Consider the following 21,993-nt stretch of genomic DNA (forward strand, 5'->3'; position numbering starts at 1 on the left):
TTCTCATTTACTTCTATAAATAATTTGAAGAACAGTGCAGTTGTTCAGAGAACACCTAAATGTTTGCTGGATGAATATATATATATATACATGTATATGAATATATATAATTTATATTATATATAATTTAATCACTTTTAAGATTCTCTTTCTTGTAGTACAAGTATAGAGTATATATTTTTTAAAGTTCATGCTTAATTTAAAATTTGAAAGCTTGAAACAATGAAAGGTAGGAAAGAAAAAAAAACAATAAAACTGAACAAAACAGAATAGAGCAGTTAAAGCCATATTGTCTATAATAGACTCCTTGGGAAATCTTCTCTGATATCTTCCTTCTTTTTCCTTGAATTTGATCCTTGCTTCAGCTCATATTCACAATCTTGTTCCTCTTCTTTCTGCAACTACTCTTATGGTATGATAGATGACAGACAAGAGAACAAGGTAAGCAAGACTAAAGAGGCATGACAGGTATGACAGGTATGACAGGGTCTACAACAACAACAAACCCTAGTTACAACTTCCCCATGGGCCACCAAGTGGCACACAGCTTCAAATAGTCCTTTCTGAATATACCTTCATCGATGTCAGGAGGCAATCCACCCACGAACACCTTGCGGGAATACCGTTCCACTCTCTCCCCATTCTGATGAGTGAAGCAGTGAGGTGAACCCAGGCCACTGTGAAGAGGTTGATCCCCTCGGCCATCATCCAGGAATCCATCTTCCATGGGAAACAATGAAGACTGACCTGAAACAGAGAGCAGAACAGAAAGCTAATAGAAAAGGCTCCTTGCTACTAATTAGTACACACCAGATAAAACACGAGCTGATTAAGATAGCTGTTTTTATTTGCTCACTACAGGATCATTTATGCTCTTGAATGTTATCACCTTTAAGTCTACTGACTACACATGGTTAAACAGAGGCTACTCAAGCATCCCACAGGAATGCAGATGCTTCAACATGTGAAATGGAAGCATAGTGGAAGAGAGTACTCCTTTGAAAGCAGTTGGCAGCAGACTGCACTGCCTTGGCAAGTACCCCATGGCAACCTACACAAGGACACAGAATATTAAATTTGGCTATAAAATGCTGGTCACATAAATTTCTTTAATGGAGCAAAAGAGTGTGCCTCTACACACTTTCCTAAGAACGTACTTAAAACCAGCAAGTGAATTTTAAGTGAGCACTCATTTTAGTTTACCTTAACTATTAGGATATAATCAAGGCTCACTTAATGTTGGTACCCAATTCAGCTCTAGTCTTACAGAATTTAAGATCTGGAGGCATGCTAAAGATATATTAGCTGAGTGATCACCAGCTTACCAACGATGCCATCTTTTTTGAAAAACTATTTTAAAAACTGAAATTACAAATATCTGGAATACATAAGAAAGTAGAAAAGACTAGAAAAACCAATGTGTGTAAGTCTTTCCATACTTACCTGGCAGGAAAATAAAAATGTCAGTATTATAAACGAAGCACAGAGGTACAGAAAGCTGCATTCTCTCAAGCTTTCTCCTCTCTCGGGCTGCTATTTACTGTTAGTTGTTCTCTGAGGAAATGTCAACTGTAACTCTAGAAATAATCTCAAGTCTCTTTCTTTATTGGGATGCTCACATGCCGTTTGGTTGCCACGGTTGTAAGTCTCATTCCCGAGCATAGACAATAACAGTGTCTTTGTCACAAATTTGTCCTATATGCTATTAGTAAATTATGACCCCAAATGGCTCTACAACTGAAGATTACTTTCTGAATGATCTTTTTAAAAAATCACATTTTAAATATAAGTGATTTAATGGTCATACAAAAGAGCAAAAGTGTTACAGACAAGAAAATTAAGTTTAGTTGGAAAGGTCTAGGAAGTAAGTCTCTAAAATCCGCTCTGATTTCTAAAGCATTTGTAGGAATACTTATTTTACTGAGTTCATTGGATTTTAAACTAAACAAATGTATACTGTTTACTTCGTAAAGCAAGCTGATGAAAATTACTTAAGTATAAATGACTCTCCAATTGAGATATTTTTAAGAAAAGTCTAGCTTTTAAGGATTCAATTCTTTAAAAAATTTTTTAAATTCTTTTAAGGAGTTAAAAAGGCAAATATTTAGTTATAAGTAAGCTAAAAATCTAACAATTTAAATCTAAGCCCCACCATTCTGTTAATTTGTCAAAGCTCTTTAAGTCTCTTCAATTAGAATGTCTACAGCTCCAACTACAACACAATTCTGTATACGTCAAGCCCAGCTACTTCCCTTCACTCCTTCCCCACAGAGATTATAAACTGGGTGAGCCCGAGTCCTCTCCATATAGAACTGATACATTCAAAAGTGAGAAACATTGATGTTACCTCTCCTTCGCCCATAAGTCCTTGCTGCATGTCAAATGAGAAGAAAAAACAAAAAAACAAACAAAAAACAACCTTTCAAACATTGTCAAAGAATCCAGTGTGATTTCATCTATGAGTTTTTGAAATGGAAAGATGGCCACATTCTTCATTTCCTGGTCTATGTAAGAACAACCAAGGAATTGGACAGTGGTGGTCAGTTTCATGCAGTTTTTAAAAAAGAACTTCAAAGACACCAATCTTTACTGAACTTCACTTGTTTTAAACTTTTGGCTGAAATCATCATCCAAGGGCCAAGACATTATGAAGCTAAGGCTGTGTGTGACATGATCTACACCATTTACCACTATGTTAATTATATTTTCTCTCATATTTCCATGCTTAATGATTTAGTAAACATATCAATATTGAGTTCATGACTTCGCCATTACAGAGCACACATTTTTACAGTATTTTTCTATCCACAACAAATAGAAGAAAAATCTTAAAAAATAAAAAATTCAGGCAATTTATATATTGTCATTAGGCAACAGTTTTATATCCACAAGCAAACAAGCCACCACCAACAGGAAAAAAAAAAAAAAAAAAAGCTTCTACCCAGTCCCAAATGTTCAAAACTTAAGGTTTGACAGTTTGTATTCAAGTCAGTTGTAGTTAAAAAACAAAAAGAAAGAAAGAAAAGGTAATTAATTGAATCCATAAGAAACAGCATAAACTTTAGACCAAGAGGATCTGAGGAAAGTTCTCTCTGAAATGAACTGGCACTGAAAGTTTACCCTATTCAAGGGCTTTGATGCAACATTTCCTGACCCTGTGGTCTTGCTAAGCATAGTGGATAAAACAACCTGAGGCTTTGACCTCAAGGAACCAGTGATCATATATACCACAGGGTCACATAGCATTTGTAAGCCATGCCTACTGCTACACTGACATCTGTTTACCCTTTCATTTTCCATGGTTTCAGTTGTCAATGGCACGTCTCAATTTGAAAATACCAAATGGAAAATTCTAGAAATACAATTTATAAGTTCTGAGTAGCATTATGGAACCTGGTATAGATCATCTCTTTGTCTAATGTGTTCATGCTGTGTGTGCTGACTGTCAGTCACTTCTGAGATATTTTGAGAAAGACTATATCCATATAACTTTATTATAGTGCATTTTTTATTACAATGCATTTTAAATTAGCTTTCATTATCATTGTTAATCTCTTACATACTGCATTTATAATTAAACTTGATTACAGGTGTGTACATATGTATGTATAGGAGAAAACACAGTATATAACACCACCATCAATCTTGACTGTCCTTGGGGAATACATTTCTACTGATTATATAGTATGTGCAACAGGGACAGAGAGGAAAAATACCTTAAAGTAAAGGGGGTGGCAGGGATAAAATGTAGGTAAGATCTTAAAGGAGTATCAGGATTGCCATGGCACAGGCAAGGGTGCTGCCATGTTCAGACCAAGAATGTAGTGAGATTTGGCTGGGGACTAGCTTTAAATAGGACACTGTGATAGGCTCTTCACAGTTAGATATCACTCTTAAAACTTCTAGGACTTTCACTCTTGGTCTTCTGGACACAACACAAATCAGTTTAACTCAAAACTACCAGGTGAGTATTTTGCAAAACAAAAATACATTTCCATTACTACATAGCACTGGATTCCACTGAATTACTTGAGCAAATGGACTAAAACAGCACTAACACTTTCCTCAAGAAAAGCCTGGTAAGTGTTCATTTCAGGGACTTCAAGGCTAGCAGGTAAAGAGCTACTTTCCAACTTACCAGGCAGAGGTTAGAAAGACAAGTGACATCACAAAAGTGGGAGTCTGCTTGAGAACATTCTGTTTAGATAACCACTTCAAAGACAAAGCAGTTCATGAAAGAATGACTTGGGAATCTGAGTTCTATCTTTAAAAGTAGACTGATGCTGCTTCAATTTCTGAGAAAACAGATATTTTAAAGAATGGTTTTTAAAAGATACAAAGCCAACATAAAAACTCACATAGCTTCCATTTAAAAAAATTAACAAAACCTCAAAACCTTCAATAGTAGTAAGAGCTACAGATAAATAACTAAAGTATCTGTAAAACTTTTTAATGTGTGAATTCTCAATTTTTATTTATGTGCCACAAAATTAAGTGGTTACTGTACAGGCATTTATGATAAACTTCCAGGCTTAATGTCTGAAAACTAATTAGACACCTTTTCCCATATTAAGGGAAAATAGGTTGCAAGTGCTCAATGTTTACAACTATAAAAACTTAAAAAGTAAAACAAAAAGTTGGTATGAACTAGTTGGTACTGAAAAATAATGTTTGGAAATTAAAAATGAGAACGTATTTTTTATTTCCACTTACATTTTGTACATGTGTGCATGTGGATTTTGATATGACATATGTGGAAAAGTAAACAAACTTTGATGAACATAACCAGATCCACGTAGTTACTACTTGAAAGCTAAATGCTGCCTTTTTATCCTACATAGATAAACTAGACTCCTTCCCCACTGATACCAAGGTATATTTGGAACACATACTATGATAAAATACTTGAAACACAGACTTTCCTGGGAGAAACATCACATAGATTTCTAATCCATGATAAAAAAAAATGTAGCTTGTAGTTTCATATTTTGCAAACACTAAGAGAGTGACAAGGAGGAAAATTCACAAAGATATACATGTTTTAAGAAAGTTCTGGTTAAGTGAGCTGAAGTACACTGTGGTAAGAATTTTATTTTCCCAAAGTTACTAAGTGGTCAACTTATGATTTTTCAGACACATGCTCGTATTGGTATACTGTTATGATTTTTAAAAGATACATGTTTATATTGCTAAATAAAAGTCTCCCAGTCTCCATTAGAATTAAAATGAATACTATTTGTATCTCTCTACCTTTATTTTTATTTCTCACTTTGAACTTATAGAGTGTTCAGTGATTTAATGTTCAGAACTAACAAGAGCCAAGAATAGTAAAATACGCTTGAAAATTGTGGCCATAAATGTCTATAATGTCTGGATCCTTATTATTACATTTATTGATAAGTGCTTTGTTTCTAAAATGTCTCTACAGGACTGCTTCCAGATGGTTTTTATATCAGCCTTATATTCATAGTCAAATGCCCTCTAGTAAAACATTCCATTAATCTGTGGGCTAGAATTGCAAAGAAGGTACAGAAAAATTGGTTTCTTTCTCTCTGTGCACACATTTCATTATACAGGTGAGTTATTATTTGTTTCTTAATAAGCATTCCTTTTTCCTCATTTGAAAGTAGCCATACCAAGATATATTTATAGAAAGAAAATACCTGTTATGTGACCCTTTTTAATACAGCAAATATTACTGGATATGTGTACCAGTAAACACACACACACAAAGATAAAATTCAAAGACCTGAAGCTTATAGTTATTAATCTGTGAACAAAAGACGATAGATCCCAAAAGCTGACACAGTGCCTACATCTGGGATCAAGACATGTAGTCCAACAAAGATGCAAGTAATAGTTTTAAATAATTTTATAATCAGTCTCTAATTTAATAAGTTCACTTTCAAAATTAATTTGGACACATATCTGGTAATTAAAATTTCCTATGTCACATTAGTTTGTTGGTACAGTAGCATTCAAAGAATGTGACTATAGTCTACATTTTATACCCTCCTTTTTAAATAGATTTCTACTCACACTCCAGGCAAACCTCTCTCATTCTAAAAACATGTCACTAAGACACAGTGTCTTTGATAACCTTTAAAAGACAGGTCTCAACACTTCTCTGAAACAAGCAAACAATTAATGCTTCTAAATGAATAGATATCAGCAGATGAAAAGAACTACATAAAAGAGTTTCAAAACCTAACATTCTGGTGTTGTTCTGGATATTTCTTGTGCCCAAAGTTTATCTTTCAAACAGTTAATTCTAAGAGCTAAAATAATAGACAATGGAGAATTGAAAATAAAAATAAAGGGAAAACTGATAGAACAAAAGTACAGACTTCTCTTTTTTAGCAGTGGTAGTGACTGCTAGTTTCCTTTGGTAAAATGAAGTTTAAACATAAAGATGAATACAATCAGTCTTTCAGTCAACATCTAACTTAGTGCTTAACTAGGTCACAGAAAAAAACTGAGCGTTAACTCTGGCTCATATTTAGCACTTTTGCTTAACTGAGAAACTAAGTTTCAAGCTTTTGTTTCAGAACCATAAAACATATGTGCTTCTTACATAAAATTTAATAGTAAAAGACCTTATTTATGGGTTGAATTTTTCCCACACCCAAATTTATATGCTGAAGTGTTACCTTTAAAGACTTCAGAATATGACAGCTTTTGGAAATATGGTCTTTAAAGAGGTAAAGTTAGGTGGACCCTCGTCCCACATGACCTCTGTCCTAAGAAGAAACCAGGATGCAGATGTATAAAGAGGGCAGCTTACGTAAGGAGAAGCCATCTGTATACCAAGGATACGTCTCAGAAAAATCACTCCTGAACATACCTTGATCTTGGAATTTTAGTCTCTATAGCCCCCCAAAAGTTACTCTATAAGTGTGGGAAAAAACTATTATGGAAGTCACAGTGTGTGTGCTTGTTACTGACCCTCAGCAAACTAATCACTAACATGAAATCCAAAAAGTAGCTAGAAAGTTTGGATTTTTAAATATATCTAAACTCAAAAATTCACCCCAGGAAAAAATAAAAAACAAACCTTCTATAACTAACATAGAAGCAAGGTGTGTGATACTCTGCAACAGTGCTGTAGAAGTTTTAATTACGATTGATTGGATTACACTGGCACATCTTTGAAAAGTCACTAGTCCATGAAGGTCTCTGACTAGTGTGAAAATGGTGACTAAAGCATAGCAAAACAAGAAGTCATGGGATCTATGTGAGCCCCTTATCACTGTGTATGCTAATTGCAATGATATAACTTGGAAAAAAATTCAGGATCTTTTCTTTTTATTTAGTTAGGATCTACATCCATTTCCTCAGTTCTGAGATTGCTTGAAATTTTCAAAACAAGTTACATAATAAAAATCAGTCAAAATTCAAATGTTTATATTGACCTGTTCAGTAAGAGGTATAAGTAAGTCTTATTTTTAATCTCAACAAAGGGTGGAAAGGCTCTGACTGCTGACACTAGTGAGGTAAAGCTCTGGAAGATATAGAAACACAGTGCTTCATAGATATGGTTTTTAGTCTGAATAAACTATGATGGTCAGGAAGAGCAGCCCTCTGCAGCCTTTCCAGTCTTGGTGATAAAGTGACATGATGTCAGGCTTTTATTATCCATTTTTAAAAACAGTGAAAAGTTGGGGGAGCTACATTTAAAAGCAGTGGTTTGCGTTATTCATCTCAATAACAAATAACAAAGAAAAAAACTTGTGCATCCCAGACAATTCCTATAGACTCATCTTAATAATCTTTGTTGTTGTTCCTTTTTGTAAATCTTAATGTTCATATTTTTAGCAAAAAAAAAAAATATTTTAGCTTATCTATTGTGTTGGCGTGGTAATGATTTAGTTATATTTAATCTTTAAACTTACAAGATGGAAGGTTTCTGTAATTCTGAGCTTGTCTTCATTAAGCACATTTACTTACACATATTACATTTCCAAAATAAATACATCTAAAAATCTAAACTAACAGAAGAATAAAGCTACTAAGAATCAGTGCATTAAGATCAATTTATTATAGAAGTGGTCCATTTGCAAGAATGTTTTATAAACATGGCTAAAAGAACAGCCAACACCCACACCTAAATCAAGGTGCTGAAGGTCTCACTGTCCTCATTTCCTAACAGCTTTAGATTTAAGTAATCTTTTTAAATTATTTTATTTTATATTTTAATTATGTGTGTTGGTCTCTGCACATGGGTACAGGTGCCTGAGGATGCCAGAGGTGTTGGATCTCCCTGGAGATGGGAGAAATAAGTCCTTGGGTCCTTTGCAAGGGCAGCATATGCTCTTAATCACTGAGCCATCTCTCCTGGTCCCACTTATATAATCGTCTAGAATATTTGACTTTAATGCTGGAGAATGAATGAGTCTCTTAGTTTCGGCACAAGTTTCATTCTTCACTACAAATGGATAAATTGGCATCTAGTCCTACTGGTTTCCTACTAAAAACTAACACTAGGTCACATCTGACAAAACCTAGTTTGTTGGCCCCCCTGAAGCTGGATATTACACCTGAGGCCATGACAATCTTGACTTTACATTCATAGGTCTGGCCTAAGGAGCCAGAGTTTCTTCTTCTTCTTCTTCTTTTTTTTTTTTTTTAATATCTTTTTAGTTTCCTTCATTTTCACATCTTTCAGTTTGAGATGATATTAACCCCAGTCAGTATACTTTTATAATAAAATTTCTCTGTAAAAACCCAGTAAAAATGAAGCATCTGGCTTCCCTCTATAGTCACTGAACCAATAAAAGTTCAAAACATAAGTACTTGAGGGAAAAGTTCATCTTTATTATTTTTCCTTTGCCAAGTAAGAGCCACTGAAAATAAACTATTCATATAAAATAAACATTAATGGAGAGAAAAATAAAGGCATAACAAAAGAATTTAAACATTTTGAATGTGTTGATCTTTGAGGGAAAGCTACTAGAGAGCTTTTTTCTCTTCACAATGATGAGAGCCAGAGGCAACTGATCCAACCAAACAACCTCATGAGGAAATGAACACAGATAAAAGCCAACCACTTAGCCAGGGTCAGTCAGCCGTATGGCAACTCTCTGCTCATTTAATTTCCAGTACCTGGAACTCGTTTCTAGGAAGAAGTAAAGGTTGCTTGGGATGTCCTCCTTATGCCATCTCCACTAGGTAGTAGGTTGGTGGGTTTTAGGTTAGCCACTTTTGTGTCACTATATTATGAGCATATTATGATAATTTTCTATAGACTAGCATAGTGACATTATTTTATAGATATTTATTGCTATTATTATTATTATTATTATTATTTTATTTTTGGTAGTGAGTATATAGAGATTCAAGTATGATCAAGAGTGAGGTCTTAGGACACTACACACTTCCAGAAGAGTCAGTGGGCCCAGCATCTGTCATTCATCTACTCTCCTGTTGACTTGTGCAGGGTGGCTAACCAACGTATATTCCACATAGGACACCATTTTCAAGTAGTAACTAAATGGAGACCTAGTTATAACAATCATTTTCCTCATTTGCCATGTGAAACAGATAAGATGGATTTTGTTGTTATTGTTTCTGCTTGCTTGAGGAATGATGAGAATACAGCAGGAATAATTCTTAGAGGACAGAAGAATTAAGAGATTTGAAATTAACAGAAAGTTGGATAAAAATCAGAACTGGAGAGATTGCTCAGTGCTTACGGCTGATTCCTGCTATTTCAGAGGACCTGAGTTCAGTTCCCAAGCACCCACATAGCAGCTCACAATAAACTGTAACTTCAGTTCCAAGGAATCCAATGCCCTTTTCTGGCCTCCACAGGAGCCCACACATACGTGACATATACTCATACAGACACATATACATAAAATAAAAACAATCTTAAAATACACAGGTGCGCACACATGTGTGCATGCGTGCACGTGCACACACTAGCAAATAAAAGACTTCTGTATTCCACCTATTATAAACTGTAATATCAAAATAGATACTCCTTTAAAGTTTTTAAAATCGTGTTGAGTAGACGCCTTTGCCTTCGCTGTGAACTTTAACTTTCTTCTGGCATGCGCATACAAAAGGAGGGTTTGTGGGCACATTAGTAGTGCCTCGGTCAGGGAAGGAGACTCTGTGGAAGGAACTTTAAACATTAATACATCTCCATTCTTCATGCTTTCCTTGGTGGTAATAATGAATGACTTTCTCTTTGCAATGTAAAGCACTGGTCTTGGGCTGCCTCTTTCTGGTTCTAAGTTTCTGGTTACCCTCTCTTTTCCTGGCATTTGCTCTACAGAAGCTAGCTAGTATTTGATGAAGGTGGTCTGTGTCATTAGGGGAGTCACATTCACTCCCTTCATTAATTTAAAAATAATGAATCAAGTAGTTCTCAATATTTTTTAGAGAAAAGGTTCTGTCACAATTTTGATGGGCAAGAATTACTATTAAAATAGGTAATTAAGAGCAATCAACAAATGTAATTGCAGAAAAAAATTAGTGCCACTTCTGCACTTGTTGAAGCACAAATACTCTATTTTCTCAACCTAATACTAACTTCAGGTTTGTGCACTTCACTAGGGTAAATCAATTATCACTTACCATTAATAAGCAGAGAACTATCGGATCCTGGGTATGAATAGTTTAGACGACCTGAAGGTAAAAGAAGGCCGTTACTAATTTTTTTCATAGATAGTTTAAACGTATTCAATAACAGAACAGAGTTGGTGGCTTCTAATATGCAAAGTATTTACAAATCTGTATTGTGGGACATGGGTTTGTTCTAAGGAGCATAGTGAATCAGAGGATGTATTAAGCATGGATGTACCAAAGGGGAAATCTGAAGGTAATAAAGTCTCCCTCATGTTTAACTATTTATAACATACTAACTCCCTAACTGGTAAGTCATTTTTGTTTCTAAATCACCACTTTCCTTTACACCACTGTGTTTTGACATCAATCTATAATAACAATCTTGAAATCTTATGCCCTACAAGCTATGAAATATTTTTTCATTTAAGTTGGTTGTTACTTTTTCTGGAGAATGTAATTAATGCAATTACAGTATTTTCTTATGTGGGTGTTTCCTTGGAAAAAAAAAACAAAGGCATACTGGCAGGTTTGAATTTGGTGTTTGGGCGGTGCAAAGTGAAAATAAAAACGAGAGTTTGTCTGACTTTTACCTGCTAGAAAGAGCTCAAAGCCCTGACATTGATGATGAGCAGTGAACACTCAATAAATGCATGGTTACTTGGCTACCAAGTTGGAAATGGTTCATAAATTTTTAAGCTAAAGATCACTATTCAAGCTACTTTCCACTTCAAAAAACAAACAAAACAAAATAAAAAAAACTTGTGAGAGTACTCAAATTGTTTAAGGGAAGGCAAAAGGATTTCTCTGCCTTTAAGAGATTGTATTTCTCTTTTTTGAAGCACCTCTACATGTAAAACTACAAATCCTCACTGAATATATATTGTGTAAATATAATTGAGGTAACATTTTTAAGCCTCCATACTCCATGTACCCATTTTTACCCACCTTCAGAAAAATGGTGGAGGGCCCTCAGCAATTGCTGAAAAACCTGCTTGCTAATTCTCTACTATAGTCAGGAGTAACTGCCCAAAGGTTCCTTTAGGAAACAGTCACAGCCTCACAGAGCTGTGAGGCCTATGGGCTGTGGAAAAGCAGAGACTCTGGCAAGCCTTCAGGCTGGCACAAGCCTTCTCTCAATGCCAGCAAGACTCCACCCAGTTCATGGAGAATCTGAGAACCAGAGCTAATGTGGTCCCATTAACACAAAACTACATAAAACAGCTCTTCAGAAGGAAGCTTCGATGTTTGAATCTTGCCTTTGAAAGGAACTCACAGGACCAAAAAGAATCTACCAGAATCTGTAACTAACCCACATCCCCAAAGCTGGGGTCCAACATGAGCAAACCACAACCAAATAAACTTTGCAACAAATTTAAAATCAAATAAAGAGGCTTTCTAAGATTAAATTAACTGCTCTCGTTAAGATTTTGGCTTATTTCTATTTCGGGAGTGAGTACAGGAATGGAGATAGGGAAAAGGAAACTGAGTTTGATAATTCAATTTCTGCCTAAGCACTGGTTTATCTCCTTACTGCTGATGCGCAGGTCAAGCACACATCTCTGGTAAATGCTACTGAAACTGCTTTACCTACAGCCGGGATTCTGTTCTCGCCAGAGCATACTCAGACCTGAGATGCATGACAAGGAACGTGACATAAGCTGTTTAAAACCTGTGGAAAGTCCTCACTTGATTTTCTTTAATGAAATGTATGTCTAGATTTTGTTGCTATGCAATCCTTTAAGCAAATGAGTTAACAGGAACGATCAAAGCCACTTTCATCATCAAACATTTTAAAAAGATGAACTAAGAAGGCAATACATTAACAAAAACACTTAAATTGATTAAGACTAAGGGCTGAGAAGGGCTATCTATCTCTGAGGACAGACGTGCTCTAACTTCTTTAGTGCTAGCACTGTAGTAGGAACCAGAGCTGTTCCACGTGAACCATAATGTCTCTTATTTTGGGCTAAGAAAGGCTACAGCAATGGGAATCCAAATGACAGATTACCACACTGTCTGGCCTAGTTGAACAAAGTTCAAACTTACCAGAAATACATCTTTTGGGTACTTTTTAAGGATAGAGAAATACTTTTACTTCACAGATGCAAAATTTGGCTGTGCTCAGTGGTGTGCCCACATTTAGGTGAGTGATGTTCCTGGTCTGCTCCTTACCTTTCTAAATAAAGCCGTTCTACCCTGTATTCAAGACACAGCATGATCCTGGGAACTGATGGCTTTAGCTTGCCTTGTGATAGGGTTACTACCAGGTAAGCACCAGCTTTGATCAAGAGGCTCATACAATATGCATGTGACATCCTCCTGGAACAATCAAGAATTCTTCCCCCAGTTTTAAACTATTAGCAGTAGCATTAAGAGATTTTTTTTCTTTTTAAGTTTCACATTGTTTCCCAATTTTGTAAATTCGTTCTACAACTAACGAATCTAAAAAGTCATTCATAATTATGGGTAATAACTATCTCTCCCTTTCTGAAAATCCTCCCTAAGCACCCATGCTATGCAGAACCTCAGTCTTCTACAGGCTATCCCCACTCTCCCTCTGTGCTTTGTCTTCTTTGCTCAATACTGATCATTATTTTCCCTTTCAGTGGCTAAGGTCCTGACTACCCCTTCCCACAGACCACAGTGGGACTCGCTGCATATTCCCAGGGAAGGACTGGATATGGTATCTATCTGTCTCAGTACCTACCTACCTACCTATCTACCTAGAGAGTTCTTTTCTAAATTCACAGCAAAAGCACCAGATTGGTACATTTGTTTTAAGTGATGAATCCAAATGAACATTTCATTAACACCAAAAAATCCACAGGTTTTCATTCTTAGTGTTCAGGCAAAAGTATAACATGCATCTATATGCATCTACTGATACAGAATCACAGTAGTTTCATTATCCTAAGATTTTTCTGTGTTCCACCTATTCATTCTGTCCTATTATCCAAGTCTTAGATCTTTTATAGATTTCCCTTTTCTAGGATATCATATGGCTGAAATCATAGAATCATGCCATATCAGAATAGCTTCTTTCACTTGCTGAGGATGTATGGTTCTCTTGCATCTTTCCTGGAGCTTGACAGCTCATTTCTTTTAGTATCAAATAATATTACACTTCTTATTTAGAACTACTAAAGGATATTTTGATTATTTCTAGGTATAGCAATCATTAGTTAACTGTTGGAAATATCGCTGTGTTGGTTTTGTTAAGGATACAAGCTTTCTAAGGAGCTTTTTTTTATTTTCAGGGTCATCTTTTTTTTTTTTTTTCTTCTTCAAGACACTGTTCCCAAAATGGAAGCCTCTTTTTTAAATTAACTCACCAAATTTTACTTCTAGCCACAGCAACAGCCAGTCTTACATAATCATTTCAGCTAAGTTCTCTTATCTCTTTTTATATAATAAATGCAGTTTGGAACTAAAACTTATAAAAAAAAAAAACTACCTTAAGTTTCCTGTTTGGGTACCAGAAAATAATGAGTTCATTCTAATGAACTTAGAACATCAGTACTTCACAAATGAATAAAGGATAAAATAAAAATAATTGAGATAAGTGAACATAAATATAATTCAGTGCCTGTGGTTTTGTTGGCTTTTTGATAACTCATCTATCTATAAATATGTTCTTGTACATTTATAATTTAGTTCTTGAAGGGTAAAGAATGACATAAGGACTTTAGGATAATTAATCTATCTGATGGCTAAAATTCAACCCCTGATGGCTTTTGCTAATGACTATGTTGTAGATATTTCAAAACAAAATAAAACAGAATGCCCATTATTTGATGTATATTCGTCCTCTTAAGGGACACCATCACCAGAAATGCAATGCGTCTCTGGAGGCAGCTGCAGCATTTGGAGCCAGAGCCTAGCATGTCTCATATAGAAGCCAGAGGCTGTATTTGTAGACATGATTCAATCTAGCCAAATATAGGCAACTGATACAGGGAGACTCTGGGGAACAACACTACCAAATTCTACAGCCAGAAAAGGTCTGTGTGCCAGCTTGACAGTTCCATGCTGGCCATCATTACTTGGAAACAACTACTATTTGGCAAAAAAATGGACTTAAGAGTTAGAAAGAAGAGTGTTCTAAAATACTGTATGCACTAGCACCTTCTTTTAAGACTAAGTGAGCTCATCAAGGAGCAATGTTCTATTTTATTAGTAATAAATGCACAGGTTACTTTTATAACTAGAACTTATTTTCCAAGGAAAAACCTAGATATTATTGCTACAGATGATTTGTCAGGAAATGATAAAATAAAAGCATCTTCTTCAAATACAAACCTAGATACTCTAAAAGAAAAGGAGAGGAGTTTTTAGTGACCCTCAGTAAAATTTTCTAGCCTCCATCATATATACACATATACAGATTTATTTGTATAGGGACACTTACTTACACTGTAGTTGTTGTTTATGGAAGACTCTCAGAGTGATAATTTTATTTAGTTCACATCTAAGTCAAAGCTATACTGTCACATGGCATTACCATACTTTTTGTTTTTCATTAACATTGCCTGATACTTGTATCAAGATGGTGCTATGGATACCTGGACAAAACATAGCAAGGGTTAAAGGCCAATTATAAACTCACTGATTATGATGCCAACTTTGCATTTACAGAAATGCTGAACCAATGTCAGTAAAACCTAATGTGATGTACTCACTAGGGTTTGTACCTTATAAAAAAAGAGTGTTTATCAATTAAAGTTCTCCTGATCTATCTGTCCTGTCACCAATAGCATTTCTTCACAAAGGGAAGAACTGGCACTTATGCCAGCTGCAGATCCTTGTTCTTTTCTAAAGACCAATTAAAAACCCATTATACACACGCAGAGTTACAGTGGATGTGGCCATCAGTGTGAAAGCCAGAAAAAATCCTTACAGTTGTGTTCTTTCCTATCCATCCACAACACTTACTAGATCCATCAGGCATTCAGATCTGCTAACTCATAACCTCTACTTCTGGTTACTTCCTTTGTGGAATGCCCCCTCTCTGAGCCCTAATGTCTCACTACTCAGGTACTGCCTCCATTCCCTCTACCATCCCTTGCCCTGCTATAAGCAGTTCCATATTGGCCTTATTTCCTATGGAAGTCATCCCAATTTCATGCCACCCAGGTTCATGCTGTATGGTAGCAGCTCTCATACCAGGTTACTGATAAGTGTCAGTTTGTGCTAGTTTCATTTCCTGTTGCTGTGATACAATATCCCAAACAGGAACTTAGGGAAGAAAGGTTTTATTTTGCTCATAATTCTCGGTTAGAATCCATCATTGTGGGGAAATCAAGGCAGCAGGAACTTGAAGTATATCCACAGTCAAGAGCATACAGATAATGAAAGCATGCATGCTTCCTAGCGCTACCTCGCTCACTCCTACTCACTCAGTCTGGGCTCAACCCATTAAAATGGTATCACCCACATTCAGGATATGGGTCTTTGCACTTCAGTTAACTCTAGTAACAATCCCTCATAGGTTAAACTAGGTAATTTCTCATTGGGCCTCCCTTCACAAGTGATTCTGGTTGTGTTAAGCTATCAATCAAAATTAACCATCACACTCCTTTCTAAGTTCTTTCTTCCTCTATGGCAGCAAACTCTTTGAAAAGACAAAAGGACTTTGAGTCTTAGAATCTGGACACAGAAAAGTACTCAGTAGTCAGCTGCTAGATGAATGAATGAAACAAAGCCAGCAAGTGGTGATATCTCTGCCTTAGAAAACATAGGAAAAAAAATGAAATCACAGTCTTATATTGTAATTTACTTCATAGTGTTGAATATTAAAGGACACAGAGGTCCTTATTTCCATTTATAGGCATTGTGAGCTAGTCCTAAAATAACCTCTGTAGAGTGATAAGACCCTCTCTGCCCCTAGTGTGTAGTAGCATTAAGCAATTAACAGTAATTCCTTTCCCCTCTCCAACAATAGCCAAAGATAAGCAACCATTTTCCACCTGCATGAGAAAGGAAGCAGGGAAATTTCTTCTGTTTAATAAGTACTAAACTGGAATTTTGGAGAAGACAGAAGAAATCCAGGGAATCTTTTGGCTTCAGAAAATTAGAAGTTTGGTAGTATCTTTGGTTACAAACAAGAATGTAATTCTTTTCTGAGAAAAGAGAGAAGACAAAATTCCAACTCCAACTTTTATTATAACTAGAACAGTAGCAGAAGGATTTTAGAAAAGGGAAACTTCAAAACTCACTTTAGTTAATGAAAAAAGGGGCACTTTCTTCTTGTACCAAAACCTCAAAATTCAAATTTTAAATTGTGATAGGACATTGAAATAAATTGTAAAGGCCAACGGAATACATTTCTACAGAATGAAAGACTACCCATCTGTAATTCAAGGCGGCTGTAAAGTTGCAAGGTCTAAAAGCAACTAAGAGTTCTAGGCAGAAGGGAATGTCTGCAGAGAAGCTACCCAGGAGCTGACCTAATTAAGGAATTCAAAAGATTTCCAATGCCAGGAAAGCTAACAACAAACCAGAAAGCAGGAAGGCTATTTTTATCCTTGCCAGAAGCCTTCTTGACTCTGGATGCTGTAGTGACACAGCACAGGGTAACTTGCCTTAAGAGGATGTTTTGATACCAGTGATTAATGTCAAAAGTTTAAAAAAAAAAAAGGCATGTTTGTTTGTTTGTTTGCTTGTTTTTTTTTTTTTTTTTGTCCATAGCTAGTTAAAAAGGAGGGGAAGAGGTAAACTAATGAGAAGAAAAGTAGAAAACCAGACCAACAAGTGGGTGGGAAGGGAAAGCAGTGGGTCTAAGTTACCAAGGGAACAGGCTGCCTAGGAAACAGGCTGCATAAGCCCCAGGACAGCCTGAAGCATCAGAATTGGGGTAGAATGCCAGTTTCCGTTCTGTAACAGGGAGTCAGACAGTATGAGGACCACACCTTCCATAGAAGATTATCATGAATCATGACAAAATACAAATTTTAAATTGAATTCTTAAACTGAAGCTAAGAAATATTAATACCTGCCCCGTGGAAGCACGCAAAGCCACACTGTTTACATCAGATGTTTGCTTCCTTCTTTGAGGCTACACCTTATATGTCCGTGCCACTGAATTTGAGGCACAAGGCTATGTTTCCTACATTGACTCTCTCCCTTTTTTACTGGGAAGCTGATTAACTTTTCAGAAGTTGTTTTGCCTTTCTGGGCTTTACCTTGTTCCAATTATAAACTAAAGAGAACAAAATTCAGAGAAAGCATTTTTCTAAGAATTTAGGTTGGAGACAATTCTCCAAAGAACAGAAAATGAAAAAGATAATGCCAGGAGTGCCCTTCCACTTGGACATGCACATCAACACTGCTGTCCACACACAGTGACCAGGTTACGTCAAAGCAGAAACACAGTGAAAGGGACCTCAAAGAATATGAACTGTGCAATCTTTGGGAGCTGCGACAAAGGTGAGCCAAATGGAGACACCTCCAACATGGTTATGTCTCATCAGACCAGGCTGCCCCCATTCTCCTAGTCCAGTCTCAAAAGACAAACACAGCTTCAAATATAGACATGAAGCTCCAAAATGCTATTTGCTGGAGATGACAGTACAAAGTACTGACCTCTACCTTTCCATTATCCTAACCTCTTCCTCTATTTATTCTTTCGTTATAATACTATATTCTTTTAGAAACTAGAGAACATCCTAACAGCAGAAGCATAAAGCAATACAATTAAAGAAGTTCTCTAGAACTATCTCATAATCCTTAATAAATATTAAGACCTATTACAAGGAAAATATTTCATAATAGCTTCATTACAAGGTGACAAAAAACTACTAGCTCTACCTTAGCCAGAAAATACAAACAAAACAACTGAAACCTTAGTAAGTATCAGTAAGAACTCAGCAACACCTTTAATAGTATTTTAATAGTATTGCATTACACCAGCATTCACATCCTTCTGGAAAACACTCATGCATATGCAAATATGGTGGTTTGCAAGAGAATGTCTACCAGAGGCTGAGGAAGGTGTGGCTTTGTTAGAGGACCTGTGTCACTGGTACTGGGGTTCAGGATTTAATAGCCATGTGTCATTCCTAATGTGCTTTCTGCCTCCTGCTTGTAGTTTGAGATGTGAGCTCTTAGCTGTTACTGCTGCCACCATGGACTCTAACCCTCTGTCAGCAAAAGCCCAAATCAATTTTTCCTTCTAGAGCACTGGTTCTCAATCTTCCCAATGCAGCAACCCCTTAATATAGTTCCTCATGCTGTGGTGATTCACACCATAACATTTTTGTTGCTACTTCATAACTGTAATTTTGTTATTGAGCAGTGTCTCAGTTCCTAAAACCATCAGAAATATGTGTTTTTTCGATGGTTGTGACCCAAAGGTTGAGAACCACTGTGTTAACCTGTAATAGACTTCCTGAAATATTAAGCAATAAAAAACATATGTGGCACTGTGTTCAGATCTGGCTCTCTGATTACTAGTGATATGGCCTTGTGTTGATGGCTTTCCTCTAGATCTTAATTTTCTCACCCATAAAAGAAAGGGTGGAACTTAACGATATTTACATTACCATCAGCAGTTCTGCATATTATGTTAGAAGATTTGAGCCTGGTATGGTTTGCACGACTATAATCCCAGAAATCATGGGGTCAGAGGCAGGCGGATCTTGTGAGTCTAAGGCCAGCCTGGTCTACAAAGTGAGTCCAGGACAGCCAAGACTACACAAAGAAACCCTGTCTTGGAAAGAGAGAGAGAGAGAGAGAAAAAAAAAAAAAGATTTGACAGTGGCTTTCAGAAAGAATATAATCAGAAACTAATCAGGATTAAGTCAGTTATGTGAAGGTTTTGCCTCTAGACCTGCAGCTTTCAACCTACGGGTTATGAGCCCTGGGGGGGGGGGGCATTTCAGATATCCTGCATATTAGATATTTACATTATAATTAATAACAGCAGCAAAATTATAGTTATGAACTAGCAACGAAATAATTTGATGGCTGGAGTCACCACAACATAAGGAACTATATTAAAGAGTTGCAGCATTAGGAACGGTGAGAACTACTAGGCTAACAGCTTCTGATTATTGTTATGAGATCGGGTGACTTAAACATGTCGTATTTACTCAATCATGCCAGATGTTTATTATTCAGAATGTAGCCAGCAGACATTGTTAGATTTGTTTCACGTTATTTATAACTTCTATTAGTCTTGACTGTTCTTCAGAACAAAGATTTTCGCATATTGCTAGTTTCTCAGGCACTAAAAAGGGGTCTTCTAATTGGACTCCTCTTTTCTGATGTATAGCACAGGCATGCGCCCCTAGGGCTCCAGAGAGATTTTAGAACTACCTTCCCTTTAGAGTCCAATTGGTCTGCTTTCCAGGTAACTCAGAATGAAACAAAGGCCAGCTTTTAGAGCTGGGCACAGGAGTGTGGAACTGAATCCAGAACCAGTCAATTAGAATAATGGTGATCAACAGGCAGCATTGCCATCCAGATGTATTTTTTTTTTTAGAGTAGGAACCAGTTTAAAACTAGTTAAGCTTATTTAAACTGTACTGCTGAACAGGAACAATTAATTGGTTTTTGTTTGTTTTCCTTCTAAGTTTTGGTACTGAGTACATGGGCACCATGAAATAAAAAAGAAACATAAATCAGGTATAAACAGCTGATAAAGAATTAACTGCAAGCAATATTTGGGAAAATATTGCAAGCAGATCACAAACATGTTTTAAATCTCATGCTTGCATTGTGTGTGTGTGAGTGCAGAGTGTATGCATGTTGTGCGGTGTGTATGCAGGTGTACGCTTACACAAAAGCCGAAGGAGGACATCAGATGTCATGTTCTATCATTCTCCTGTCTTATTCCTCTGAACAGGTCTCTTGCTGAAACTGGGCTAAAGTGAAGGCCAACAAAAAGCAATCCCTGTTCCACACCCTACAGTGGAGGGGTTAATAGGTTGGCACATGACCACTTCTGGCTTTTTACAGGGGTTCAGATCTGAGCCCAGGTCCTTAGGCTTGCATGACAAGGGCTCTTACCCACTGAGGCTTTCTCCTTTCCCAGGAAGTAATTTCTTCACACGTTAGACTGTTCTTTCCTCACTGTAGCTAAGTTGACTACAAAAGGAATCTTGGATTTTTTTTAAGGACAGGTATGAAACAGGCAACCTGGTTCCCTTTGCCAAAAATCCCCCAATAACATAGACCAGGACTATACACAATCAATCAAGAAACATCCAAGGACCATTAGAAACAACAAATAGGTACTTTCATATGGAATTGTTTTAGTAGCTGTCAGGAAATTCACTAGCAAGAATGCCTCTATATAAAAGTTTCAAGAAACTTTTAAGAAGGAAAAAATAAATAAGTGACATCATCAAAACATTTACAACATACATATTAATATGGATAGGAGTGATAGTAGCATGCAATTGTGTAATTCTGAATCCCTTTCTGTTTTATGCAGTGGGAATCTCTAATATTTATCACGGACAAACTGCTGGTATCTGAAAGCTTACTAAACTATCACTCAGCTTTCATTTGTAAATGGAGAATATTACTATTTTTTGTCTATCTGTCTGGTACAATCTATTCTTATTTAAGCTATATCCAATACTTAATTAAGGTGATAGTGTGAAACAGTAAAAAAATGATTTGTCAATGTGTTACCTTACCGGTGCTTGTTATCTCAAAAGTGTTTACCAAATTTGGTTTAAACCTTTATCAATCCCTTCCCCCTGCACTGCTCCAATTATGTCACACAAAATTAAGTCACAGCAGCCATAGGATATGGGAGCCTTAGCAAGGCTCGAAAGAATGTTATGAAATAACTTTTTAAACATGCTTAGGAACATTAACCTTCTGATAACATGAAAGGTTTAGTTATTACTACTCTCTGGCCCTCTTTACCTTCACTGGCCACCCAGGTAAAATCAGAGTTGCGGCAATGTGCTAAGGTAACTGTGACTGTGACTGTGACCACTCAATTTTTGTAGATTCAAAATAGGATTCTCTGTACTCAATGTTGAAGAAGAAAATAGGGGATTGCTTAAGCAATCATGACCTCACATCATGGATGACATAAGATAAATTCCTGCTTTGTGACAATTACTTAAGTGACTTTTAGAATAAAAATAAGTGTCGAATATTCTATCAGAGATATATGAGGAAAAGGAGAGAGAATCATTACTCTCAGCTTATGTATGCTAGCAGGACATAGTGGCTCTGAGGGTGACAGGTTGTGTGTGCTCCGTGCAAATGTGGTTCAGTTCAGAAGCACAGTAGGGATGATGTCAATTCAATTCTACCAAATTGATGTTTAACATATTTCCTTCTCTCCTAGGCAATTACCTAGTCTCTACCCCCCCCCCCCCTGAAAGCCAGCAATTGCTCAGAATTCAGTAGGCCCTGCCCCGACAGTGCCTGAGGGAAACCCACCCACTGTCTCCTCCT

At 36.4% G+C, this 21,993-nt stretch overlaps 1 protein-coding gene across 4 annotated transcripts in view; it reads right to left on the minus strand.

The window, feature by feature from the left end:
- Cpeb4 (cytoplasmic polyadenylation element binding protein 4) overlaps positions 1-21,993 on the minus strand; it is a 63,204-nt gene that overhangs the window by 14,546 nt on the left and 26,665 nt on the right. Inside the window, exons 3-5 of one of the 4 annotated variants that reach the window (XM_055604528.1) lie at positions 10,582-10,632; positions 2,348-2,371; positions 574-747 (exon numbers count right to left, since the gene is read on the minus strand). In XM_055604528.1, the coding sequence (XP_055460503.1) occupies positions 574-747; positions 2,348-2,371; positions 10,582-10,632 (249 nt within the window). The remainder of the gene's footprint in view (positions 1-573; positions 748-2,347; positions 2,372-10,581; positions 10,633-21,993) is intronic. The other 3 variants (XM_055604530.1, XM_055604529.1, XM_055604531.1) reach the window with 3 other exon arrangements.

This window comes from Psammomys obesus, unplaced genomic scaffold (genome assembly GCF_907164565.1).
Source record: "Psammomys obesus unplaced genomic scaffold, mPsaObe1.curated_primary_1811, whole genome shotgun sequence".
NCBI lineage: Eukaryota > Metazoa > Chordata > Mammalia > Rodentia > Muridae > Psammomys > Psammomys obesus.